Source organism: Corvus hawaiiensis, chromosome 9 (assembly GCF_020740725.1).
Source record: "Corvus hawaiiensis isolate bCorHaw1 chromosome 9, bCorHaw1.pri.cur, whole genome shotgun sequence".
NCBI lineage: Eukaryota > Metazoa > Chordata > Aves > Passeriformes > Corvidae > Corvus > Corvus hawaiiensis.
The window spans coordinates 11,857,701-11,870,261 of NC_063221.1; the positions used below are offsets into that span (position 1 = coordinate 11,857,701).

A 12,561-nucleotide genomic window follows, 5' to 3' on the forward strand; every position below is an offset into this window, starting at 1 on the left:
CACGCGCAGCCGCTCCTCGAACCCGCCAATCGCCGCCGCACGCGCCGGCCCCAGGGGCGCGGCCGCCAACGGCCGGCGGGCGGCGCGGCCGCATCATCCGCACGGACCAATGGGGAGCCGCGGCGGGGCGGGGGGCGGGAGGAGGCGCGGCCGCTGCGGGCTCCGCCAAAGGCCCCGCCCGGCATCGTGCTCCCACCGATCCCAACGCAGTCCCGGGGCTGAGCCAGGGGAATGAGGCAGGAGTGGGGCCGGCCTCTGCAGCACAGTCACGCTGCCCCCCCCATACGGGAATGGCACGGCCGTGCTGCTGCACTGGTGCCCATAGGGAAGCGAGGCTGCAAGATCGCCTCTGCCGCCTCGAGCGACTGCAGATAAGGTGAAACAATGCATTTTATGATGCTGAGCTGCTAATTAATTGCATTTTGTCTGATGCACGGGGATGAGAAGTAAATTGGGAAAAAAGTTTGTGATCTTCCTCTAGAGCATAAGCTAAAGAAACGCTTTAGAGTGGTGAGAGAAAGGGGGGAAAGGGGTTGGGAGATTTGTTTGGGTTTTTCCAGCCTGAAGTTTAACTTTAGTACCTGTCGCGGCTCTGTTACCAAGCTTTTTTGTCTTTACCGCTACAGCAGGATTAATGAGCAAGGACAGGTACCTGGTAGCAGCTACTGTTCCCGATGCTTTTATCATTTGTGTGTTCCTATTTCCTCCAGCAGTTAATGCAGACTTACACTAGTGCAAGTAGGGAAGCATCCATGTCAGTACGAGTGTTCCAAAAAAGCTACAGTAGGAAGATAATTAACTCTTAAGTATATCGATAACTAGGTATTATTGTCATGTATATTTAATTATAAAATCACTATTAATCGTACATTCCAGATTTTGATCCATGGAATAATAAAAGCTCTATTCATAAATGGCAAAGCAATGGCATTGATATTCTACATAAACTGGATATGGAGACTACAAAAAAGTGCAAACTGTCAGACTGGATGAAAGCACAAATGAGTAATTCACTTTCAGATGCATTAGGCCGTAGCACAGATGCAACTGAAGAGGAAGAAGATTACTTAGTTTATGATGGAGATGTAGGAATAAGCTGTAAATACAACAATAATTCAGATAATCTGAATGACTGTACTTGTACAAAAGGTATTTCTGGTATTTTAAACTTAGCCTGTTCTGAAGATAACAAAAACATAAAAGCAGCAGTCAATTATGAAACTCCTCTACAGCCTGAAGAATTCTCCAGTCATCACAGAGGCACCAGAGGAACAACTGGAGTTTCAGCTGAAATGCCTGGAAGTGAAGTTTGCTTTAAGAAGGAATTACCTGTTGGTAGTTCTAGTAAACCAGATAGCAAAGATCATGTAACTACCTCCAAGATGTCCAATGTCCTCCTGCGTCACTTTTCTAGGGGAGAGTTACTAAGCACATGCCACTTAATTGAATGTGAGACAATACCAGAGACATCCTTTACTGAAAGTATCGATGACACTGGGAGCAAACCTGAGCCTTCAGAACACATCAAAGGCCCTTTAGTGTATGAACAACGGGCAATGAGCTCTGAGGAGTATCCCTTAGAAAAGCACAAGGAAGTAAAGGCTCATGACAAAAATGAAAACTTGTTAAATGAAAATAGATCTGTTTCAAAGGAACATATTCTTTCTGGATGCAGACAGGAATATTCACAATTGATTAATGAGACTGGAGATACACACACCTTTCAAAACATGAAAGATGAGAGAGCCCTGTTTAGGAGAACAGTTTCACCTTGTGAGCTCAAATGTGGCCGAGGGCAAGCTCACCATTGTCTTCCTGACTTCTCTGAAGTTGCTTCAGAAGTTAAAGTACCAAAAACACCTGACACTATTAACTCAGTTCCTTCACTTGAGAGAGCACAACCCTTTCCTATTTTGCTAAGTAAATCAGCAACTGTGAACAACATTTTGGAAAATCAGAATTTCTTCAATTCTGCTGAAGTAGAGAATCAAGAAGAAATGGGTATTTCAGAACTGCTGCGACAGCTACAGGTAATTAAGATGCTTGAAGAAATTCTTCATACTGGATAAGAGGGGTTTATTGTAAGGAGATATTCTGTGTCCCATAAAATCTAACATGACTAGTTCATATGGGCACTCTGTAGGTATCAGTGAGTACCTCACTTGACTCAAAAAATGCTTTCACAAATAAAGTTCTGTGGGATTGACTTTATACAGAACTGTCATTACCAATTGTTTAAAGGCTGAGTTTTATTTAATATGCCAGCATTTAATACTGGAGTATTGTTTGTGATGCTGAAGCATCCTACCAAATAATTAGGAAATTCACTATAAATTGTTATTACTGATGTTATATATAAATGTTTAAATTCACAAAAAATACTTTAAATATATTTTTAAGAGCAACGTTCTATTTTTATACTGTACCTATGTTAAGATACCTTTGCCTTTTTTTGCATCTACCACTCTCCAGCTACTGAGACTGGTATTTATTGACAAGTCAATTCTTTCTAAAGGATGTTTTTGACAACAATATTTCTCTTACTGTAGTGAATTTATTTTAAAGTTTGTTAGTAATTAGATAACCGCTCCTCAATTTCATGCCCTGACATGGAGCTCACTCACAGAGCTTTACAGATTCTTAATTCCATTCCTAGATTTACATCTTAGTAAATTGCTTGAGACACAAGTTTTAATAGTTTTCCTTATTATTTCCTGCCTGCAAATGAGATGCTGACACACCATGCTGACATCCAGAATCATATTGACCATCTGAGATTTAATCCTAAGGTAAATCTCTCAAAATACCTTTTTTTTTTTTTTTTCTTTTTTAAGTCATTCTTCTTTACCTCTAGGACTATGACTATCCCCTAAAACTATTTTGTCATCTTCATATTGTATTTCCCATTTATACAAATATATAGAACAACACAGATATATATATATTTTTTCACAGAGCAGAAATATTTGAAGTATTTATACAATGAGACACTTTATACATCTAACTATCAACTCAAAAAATTGAATGCTACTGTTACAGTAAACATTTCATTAATATTTTGTAATTTGAGTTAAAGTTTTTTGTCTAGGTCCATAAGTGTTCTACACATTGTATCTATAACAAAGGTTCTCATTTTAACAGATACTTCCTCAGTCAGACTTTGCAAATGCCAGCATTGCCATTTCCTCAGGAGACATTGGGACACCACCTGATGTCATCACATTACGTGCTCCTGTCCCTGTACAACCTACACATGGTTTGCTTAAAGCAAGTAAATAAAATTACAGTAACTATGCAAATGACTGTTTAATGTAATTTGATTACACTTTTGGGCCGAAATTGCAATTGATCAATCTTACCTTGTACATTATGTAGGACTGCAGCCTGCAACAGCAGCATCAGCACTACCAGCAGCTGGTACAATAGAAGCACAGTGTCTAAATCCTTCCAATTCACTGCCAGAACTAACACTAGGAGAAAAGATGTCTCAAATACTAAAGGATCAGACAGAGCAACTGACTAAGAAAGTAAGAACTCTGTTTCAATATATACTTTTCACTGATGCTCAAATTCCAAATTCACTTGGCAAATTCGTATAATAAAAGTCTAATATTTTGTCTTGAAGGTGGAAGACTTCTCTAAGCATATGACCCAGGAAACATTCTTTTTACAAGACAAAAAGCTGGTAAATTAATTTATTTATTTTGAGCTATGTGACATGCACTTTAAGTGGCTGTAGACTTACACTTTTCTGGAAAGATGCTTGATATTTACCTCAAATGGATGTTTGCTCTTCCTCTCAGTTCAGACTGGAGGCATGAGTTTAAGAAGCAAAAATGAAGGTCTTCAGTAGGTGGATGAATTCTTTAATCTTTTAAGGATTCCAACTTAAAACTATTTTAAAAAGGCCTGAAGTTGCCATGTAAGTTAGGAATTTTGACATGTAGGGCATCAGTTTAGAAATCTTTTTTTATTATTTTACTTAATAATATAATAGAGCAGTGCAGAGTATCAGGTGAATCTATAATATTAAATATTAAACAGGACTGCTCCTGTTTAAATTCAGAGAACTACCAAAATTCTTCCCAACAGCACTGCAAATAGCATCTGGCTTACGTATCAAGACAGTGATAGCTACTTATGCTAAATTTTCGTGACATTTTGTATTGAATTATTTCTTATTGATAAAGGCATTAAATCAACTGAAAAGATACCTTGATGCCTTGGAAAGAAATTATTTAAGAGCTAGAGAAGAGCACCACAACTTACAGCTGCAGAACCACAAGGACAAGCCTATCAGCCTTGGAGAGTTTGATCCTAGCAGGTTAGAAGAGAAGTGCTAAGTAGTATATCAGTGTATTTTCTTTGTCTTACACCTTTTACTTCATTTATCCATTAGAGTTTTCCTGAAGTGAAAATATTATCTTCATGTGGTAAACCAAAAGTTGTTTGGCCAAAATTCACCTTGGGCTTTATATATGGGCTTTATATATCCTACTTGTAATTGGGATGTCTATTTGATTAATTCAAATATTTAAAAGGGACTCTTTCACCTCCATAAATTTTTTTCCTATGGGAAATGTACTGCGATGTCCACCATGGTTATCATAGTAAGAAATAAAAGATCACTTTATACAGTTTTAACTAACTGGATTGCAATTGGATTCAGAAGGGTGGAAGGAGGAATATTCAGACTTGGCATGCTGCTTGAAGACATTCAAGAACAAATGGATGGCAGCAAAGGCAGCCTGTCATCTTTGCTGACTTCCTGTGAATCTGCCCAGTCTTTTTGTGAGGTAACTGAGTTTTATTAAATACTACAATTATTCTGTTTTACTGATGCAAGTCTCAAGAACCTAAGTGCAGTTGTGTGATTGTATGTTCTCCTCTGGTAAGAGCATGATGCTTTTAGATAGCATATTACTTTAAAAGAAAATATTTTTAATGAAATATGAACTTCATAATATGTAATTAACTGCAACAGAAACCTAAGTATAAAAACACAGCTATACTGAATGTTCTTAGTTCCAGTTTCAAAAGCATTTATTTCACAGTAAGAAAATATGAGTAGCTAATTTAATTTCTGCAAAGCTGCTTTATTTTGGGGAATTAATCACTATCATTTAATGGGAGGAAAGATTACTTTGTCCAAGATTCTTAAGCTGCAGAATTGTTAGAAGACCAAACAGTATTGTGCTATAGAAAATTTAGTTTACTCCTAATGGTAATTTTGTCACAGATCATAAATACATATACACACACACCCCTCCCCCCCTCAAAAAAAAAATCTTACTGCCTTCTACAAATCTACAGGTAAATCTCAACCAGTGCTTTCACTATCAATGTTTTAGGTAACTTGGGCTTCAGAGAAAAATGTTAAGAGAACCTCAGGAGATGCTGTTTGGTAGGAGTCATGTCCTTGCAATGCAAGGCCCATGTACACGTGTGTCTATGCTATTGTTGCTTTCTACAGAGCTCGGTGGTTTCAAGCATTGCTTATCCTCCAGAAAGAAGAGGTACTGAAACTCCATTTCTTCACAAGAACCATGAGGGAGAAAGAAGTCAGACAACTGATTTAATCCCATCAACAAATCAACTTCCTTTAGAAAGCAAAAAGTGCAATCTTTGTCTTCACATGTAAGTGAAAACCTGGAAACAGCTGTTGAAGTTTTTATAAAAATATCCGTAAAATTACTTGCTGAATAAGAAAATTGGGACAATTAAAATCTCTGAAAAGCAACAGGAATATTTCCAGAATAAAAATTCTACAGAATTCTGTAACTATATATCCAAGAATTCCTAACAGCCTGGTCTTCCTAACTTTCTCGGTCTGAAAGTATTTCCTGAAGCCAAAACACCACCATCACTTTCACCTAAGAGTTAAATCATACTTCTGTATAAAATTCATGACAGCCACACAAATTCAGGACGTGAATGATTAGTCAAAGTACAGTGCCAGTAAAAGATAATTTGCCAATATTTGTGTGGTATTTTTAATTAAACAAGAAAAGGGAGGGATGCAGATCCTTACATAATTAACCATCAAAACCTTGTGAAAACTCTAGATACCATCTCCGCCCTCCTGGGAAGTATTTTAAGGTGTTATGCATCTCAATGAGATTAGAAACATAAAATAAATGGTCTCCCCTTAACCAATCTAAGGTTAAAAACAGAGAACTGAACTAAGTTCCAGTAAAGAAGCAGAGCTTCTGGGAAAAGAATGTATGCAGCATAGAACACAGTCATATTAGCCTAATTCTGTCAGATTATTTTATAGGGTAGATGTTAACAGTTGTCCAGTAAAACTCACCTAGCTTCCACTTCTATCTCTGTCATTGAAAGAATATTAGTTCAATCTTCTGATCATTATGTTCACGAATGGGTAGAAAATTTTCCAGCTAAACTTGGTGATCCTGTACACCCTAAGTTAAAAATAGACAACAAATAACACAAACAAGGAACTTTGTTGTTGTTTTCTCAGAAAGTACATCTGAAATACTCTTCTAATTATCTTAAGGCATTAAATTAAAGCCTTAATAACAGCTCAAAGTTACTAAGACACCAAGTCATCTTTAATGTATGTTGTATCAAAACACTATCAGTGGTAACAGATGGATGTATCTAAGATTTCATACTACTTTACTATTCCAAAACAGGATTATCGATACCTCTACTTTTAAGCATTTTTAACAGGTGTGGTAAGTCAGGTGCTTTTGTCAGACTGTGTCCTTTAAAGAGTTCATTATTTTGCAACTGGTTAATTATTAATTTAAACTTCTGCTTACCACCTTTTCAGATAACTGATACAAGTAAAGTTCTTTCTGTGAATAAGTCTGATTTCTTCTCAGCTAAGAAGTGATCAGTCATTAATATAAGATGCTTGTAAGTCTCATCATAGAAATATTAAGATACAATTAAAATATCATTCTGTTTTCATGCCAAAAGAAATACAAACATCCAGGAAAGAAAAACTGGAACATCTTCGCTCTTTGTGCAGAGAAAACCAACTGATTTATCAGATACCAGCCCGAGTAAGTCATGATGGCAACACAAAGGTCTTAACTGTGCTTAAACCTGCTAGGGAATCCTATGAAGAAATACGCTCCTTTTATGTCTCAACATGAAAATTGTAGTTTTAACAGATGTCACTGCTTATCAGAGCACAAAACACTAAGAATAAAAAGGAAACTGAAAAGAACGCCAGGTCAAATTCACTGTGGAAGTGTCAGTGACAGACCAATGCAATGCAATTTTCAGTTAGATATGTAAGATTTTTAACTTGGTCAAACATTGAAACAGTTTGCTCTAGGGAGGCTGTGGTATCTCCATTCTCAGAGATATTCAGAACTTCACTGGACAGGGTTCTAAGCAACTTCATTTAAGCTGGTCTTTTGAGAGGGGACAGGGTCAGATGATCTCCAGAAGTCCTGTCCAACCTGAATTACCCTATAAATCTAATTCAGCTTTCTAGATAAGTTTCCAAATATTGCCACTGCTAACATTTTCAAGAGTGTGACAGTGACGTGCACACAATGCTTTGATTTTGCTTTTTCTTCTGATGTGCATTTCATGTTCTAGAAGATGTTTCCAAGCTTGACAACTGAGACATTTTATATCAGTACTTCCACTTAAAGTTTTTTGATTCAACTTTGTTATTCTGCTTAAAAACAATTTTACCTTTCTGCTGCAGAATATTCTGAAGCTTTTAGTACCCAGCAACTAAAGGAGAATAGCATGAGCTATCCTGCATTGTTTTAAGTCTGAATATACAGGTTTTCTTATTTCTTTATCAGCTGTCCTTGGTTTCTTTGTGATATCCTTTCAATTTAATATAATACACTGGGACCATTATTGTTTGTACTGCTTTGTGCAGTAGTTAAAGCAGTGCCACACTAGAGCTGGTCAAATTCTCATCCTATTCCTATTATGCTGCACTGTTTCCATAACACTATGGACAGGGAGATGGAGAACTTCATTTAAAAAAAAAAAAACCAACCAATTCTTAGTCTGAAAATAAGCACCACCAAAAAAATAATAAAAATCTACATTCAAGGCTTGCAGACAGGGCTGAAAGCTAATCTCAAATTCAATCCACACCCTCCTGGGGGTGAAAAGTACTTCCTCAAATTGCAGTAGCATTAATGGCAACAAAGGGCTCTGAAATTACAGTGCTGAAAGCCAAATAATTACCTGAGTACAGTAGCCAAAGTTTCTCATATTTCAGACCCTTTTAACTTTTTTTTTGAATTTTAGGCAGTGATTCAGAAGACTTCTCGGCCTATGACTCTTATGATGATTCACAAAGCAAGGACCTTGTCAACTGTGAAATTCTAAGTCACAAATCATTAAATAGGAGATTATGTGGCGAGAGAAAAGGTACAGTGATTGCAAAAATATTAACATGTACAAGGAAACATTGCGTATAGTGTGTTTTTCTAAACAACATGTCTCCGTTTCCAGGACTTAGATGCAGATGCTGCAGGGGAAGCAGATATCAAGTAAAACTCAGGAATTACAAAGAGTCTGTTCTGTCTTGTACCCTATGTGGAAAAAAAAGTTCTGGTTCAGCCTGTAAGTATGTGTTACTGAAATAATTAACAAACAGACTAGGTTTTAAGGGGCACAAACCCACAGTGCACATACCACGCCACATTTAATTTCGTATAACCGTCATTAGCACTGTAAATCCAACTTCTGCACACCTGGTCAAGCTTAATCTCCATGCACGACAGATCTAACTTTTTCTGGTCCTTTGTGAAAGGAATCCCTTTCATATTTCATTTATGGCAGAAATGTTTCGTTTTGCAGAGCCACATAAAAGAATATGAAAATTAGGCATTACTGTGCCAACTTTTATAGTGCCAGCCATTACCTAACATAGTATAAACAAGTACTAAAGAAAATTCCAGCTCGACATTCATATTGTGTGACATGCAGCAAAGTCAAGGAAAGCCTAATTAAAAAAAAAAAATTACATGTTGAACATCTGAACACCTACCTTTTAAAGTCACTTAGAATCTCTCTCTATCCTAAGAAAAAATTGCTTAAAGAAAAACATAACATTTCATCAAGAAGGAAGTATAAATTAGCTACTTGTCTCTAACAATCCTGTGAAACTATAAATCAAAGTAGTGTTCATGTAATTATTAGGATTATGACACTGATTATTCAACACTTCCCAACTGCAGTCTTTCACTGTATGAAATTGAATATAAATCTGCATTCCATTTGCCAACTAAACTCAAGAGCAAACACAAAAAGGTTAATCTGTCGTCATTTACAAAAAACTTTAAAACATATTCAAGTTTTATTCATCAGTGATAGTTACTTGATCTTTTATTTATGCTAAAGAGAAAAAAATGTTAAAATACACAGAAAATTACCTTTTTTGTTTTAAACATGGCCTCAACAACTCCAGCTTATTCACAGAAGAGAATCTCCACTCAAAAGGCTCAAAAAACCAAACAGCCAAGTGATGTTGTAACCAGGCTTTGTGAAAGGTAAGCTGTAGCAGTAACTATGTAGTACAACAGAAAACCCCACTGTAGAAGATTCAGCATGGAAAAAACACACCAGTCTCATAAGCAGTGCATGATATATATTAGAATTTCACTCTTTAGTGGAACTAAAATATTTAGTGTAAGAACATGTGTAAATGATTCTTAGATTAGTGCTTCACTCCTTCTAATTTACTGAAGAGTAAGAATGTAACTCCTTTAGCTAACACATTTAGTAATGAAAAAAATTTCATTTGAAGAGGATGTTTCCATTCAAAAATTCAAAAGTAGGCCTGTACTATTAGGATGCAGCTCTGTTTGCTACCAACTATTTCTCTATAAGTAACAATCCTACCTTTAATTGTTGTTACCATTCAATTATACTGTGAGACAGAAATAAAATGGATTTGTAACAGTAGCACAGACTAGACTGAAATGCAAATGAGTTTTGTCACAGTATTTTTTGACAGCTTTACTCAATAGCAGTAATTGCCTGGAAGTACAGCAGCTGCACTTAAGAATCAGTGGCATAGAAGATTGTGAGAGAAAGTTACAGCAGCAAAAGAGTGGTGCTATTATGAGAAATTTCCTTACTCTGCATCCTAGAACATTTTCTTTCTTATTGCAATACAGATGGAACACAAATAATGACGGGACTGTGCTTTACAATTCAATGGAAAATTCTACTCACCGTGAATTAACTTGCAACCGAGTGATATCAAGGTGTATGTATGTAATTCATAGTTTAGAAATCCTTTTTCTTACTTAAATTGTTTGTATTTTATTCTATGTGTCTTATCTTTAGGAAATCCTTTGGGGCTGCCAAAATCTGCTGTTCAAGCACATGTGGTACAATTATCCTTTCACATCAATCCATACCCAGCAAGAAATCTGCCCAAAGCAAATCTACAATCAACATCAGAAACAGAAATGCCAATGATTCCTATGCAAATGTAAGACTTCAGAGTGAAAATTAAAAGCCACACAACTTTTTGAAAGTATTACCTCCCTTCATCATGGCATGGTTAAACATCCCATTCTTAGCAAGCTGATTACTATAATCTAAGCATGTGTAGTCCATTTGAGGGTAAGACAAGAGGGAGTTCAAAACCCAAGCATTTTAGCTTATATGTTAGTATACTACGTCACATAGGCATGTACAGGCTTGTTATGCAACTTAGTCCCTGTATAAATGGTGAAAGAGACCAAAAAATAGCACTGGATCTTATCTCTAGAATTGTGTTTCATATACTGAAACAAAGTGTAGCTACACAAACCACTATCAAAACCTCAAGAAAGCCTTCTCAGTACCGAAAACGTGCACCACACTCGAGCTGATACATTGGAAAGGTGTAAATATCCCTCAGTTCAAATGAACACACAGTCAAAGAGAGAAATAATTAACAGATACTTCCAACTTGAATCCTGGAGCAGTTTATCACATAACTCAATTGTTACTTCTCAACACGTATTCAGAGTGAAAATCATGGACAAAACCTTAAACATCACCTTTTTCCTACACCTATGTATACATTTTCCTTCACTATTAACAAGGCTACATTTTATTATTTCCAACAGATTTTAAGTTCTACTCTGGATCATGCCATAGAGATAGCAAACAGTTTGAAGAAAGCTACAGAACGAATGGTACAAGCAGTTTCAGAAGATCTAGCTAAAGTTAAAAGAAAACGGTTTTAATTACCTAGTTCAAATACTATATTGTTCTGCTGGTTCATACTGAAGTGTTAGTATCTCTGCAAAAATAAAATGATGACTACAAACATTAAAAAGTCAGCTCGCTAACTTTGTCAGCTGTTCTGTAACTATTAGTGCTAAACCAAACCAGAGCATAGTGCTAAACCAAACCAGAGCATATAGGTATTCCATGTTTACACTCAGAACTGTAAAACAAATTATTAATTCTACTGGAAGTCTTAATAGGTTGGCTAATCCCCATTCCTGTGTACAGATACCTTCTCTAAGTATTCACTTAAGATAGTTTAATAAAAATTGGCTTAAACAAGCAAAATTAACTTTCTGACTTTGATTTTCCCCCCACTCCCAAGTGTGAGAATAAACCTCAGTCATTACTACATCTCTTTTCTTCCCACACTTCCACAGCAGCTGCTTAATCACACCAGAAGAAAACAGCCTCTGTACCTGAGACATCTAGAAGCAAACATCATGCTAACATACCAAGTCATAATGAACTTCTGGAATTACTTTGGTTTTAGAGTGCCCTACATTGAGAGTTGCTTGTTTTTAAGAAACTTCCTTGCATGTTGCAATGACCAAATTACACCATTTGTTGTTTATGTATTTGTAACAATTTAACTGGTTCCTTCAATGGGATGTCCTTAATTTGTCAGATGTATCTGGCCTTGAGATTTTAGCTGATGGTAAGTAGGTTGGAAAATTTTCAAATATTGTAGAAATTCAGTGGGCCAAGAAAAGTCAGCTATTATTTTCCTTCTAACCATTTAACTGCAGTAATTAAAAGCAAGCAGACAGTTAACAGCCATGTTTTATATTCACTGAAGCCAAAGTATATAAGGACTGATGAAAAACAGATTAGAAAAGCCAGTGTATTCCTTAAAGAGGACAGTCATTTTCAGGGAAACCTGAGCAATTTCATCAGTGGTGGATGCAGAAATAATCCAGTCCCTGTTCATACAAGCAGCTATTGCTAAACTCACTGCCATGTGCCACTTACTCACACTAGCCTGAATCAATGGCTTTTCTCAGGGCTTCTTCCACCCTTCACAGCCAACAATACCATTCAACTCTTTTCCTCCTTAGCCGCTTACTGCAAATCCTCATAACTTCATCTACCTCTGCTTATTATCCTTGTTTTTGCTTTATTTAGCTTAATGTTTGGAATGTCCCCATTAGTTGCAAATTAACTTAGTAGTTGAAGTAATTGTTGCAGCTTCCTAGATGCAATTAAAAAAGATTAATCTCTTTCATAGAAATCTCTCCACATCACAACAGCTAGACCTTTTGTTTATCCTGGATCCCTGAGCCTGCTGCTCTGTGCCTGACAGCAACTGCCTAAGAAAGATCA

General features: G+C 36.5%; 1 protein-coding gene across 2 annotated transcripts; it reads left to right on the forward strand.

Moving 5' to 3' along the window:
* The first annotated feature begins 184 nt into the window (after positions 1-184).
* Positions 185-11,844, forward strand: AKNAD1 (AKNA domain containing 1). 2 transcript variants are annotated; one of them, XM_048312613.1, is made up of 15 exons: positions 185-376; positions 877-2,030; positions 2,730-2,789; positions 3,142-3,271; positions 3,376-3,527; positions 3,626-3,685; positions 4,191-4,324; positions 4,670-4,796; positions 5,474-5,637; positions 6,946-7,031; positions 8,254-8,376; positions 8,461-8,571; positions 9,410-9,500; positions 10,303-10,450; positions 11,076-11,844. In XM_048312613.1, exons 2-15 carry the CDS (start codon positions 954-956, stop codon positions 11,193-11,195), a joined length of 2,583 nt encoding a protein of 860 aa, XP_048168570.1. In that variant the 5' UTR covers positions 185-376; positions 877-953; the 3' UTR covers positions 11,196-11,844. The 2 variants fall into 2 exon arrangements, with proteins under 2 accessions (XP_048168570.1, XP_048168571.1); XM_048312614.1 differs by having other exon boundaries at positions 9,419-9,500.
* Positions 11,845-12,561: the final 717 nt, after the last annotated feature.

Excerpts from the sequence above, each read along its gene's own strand:
- AKNAD1 (XM_048312613.1), top strand. The coding sequence starts at position 954 with ATGGAGACTACAAAAAAGTGCAAACTGTCAGACTGGATGAAAGCACAA. Across the intron at positions 2,031-2,729 it reads AACTGCTGCGACAGCTACAG|ATGCTGACACACCATGCTGA; the intron begins GTAATTAAGATG and ends CCTGCAAATGAG. Across the intron at positions 3,272-3,375 it reads ACATGGTTTGCTTAAAGCAA|GACTGCAGCCTGCAACAGCA; the intron begins GTAAATAAAATT and ends TACATTATGTAG.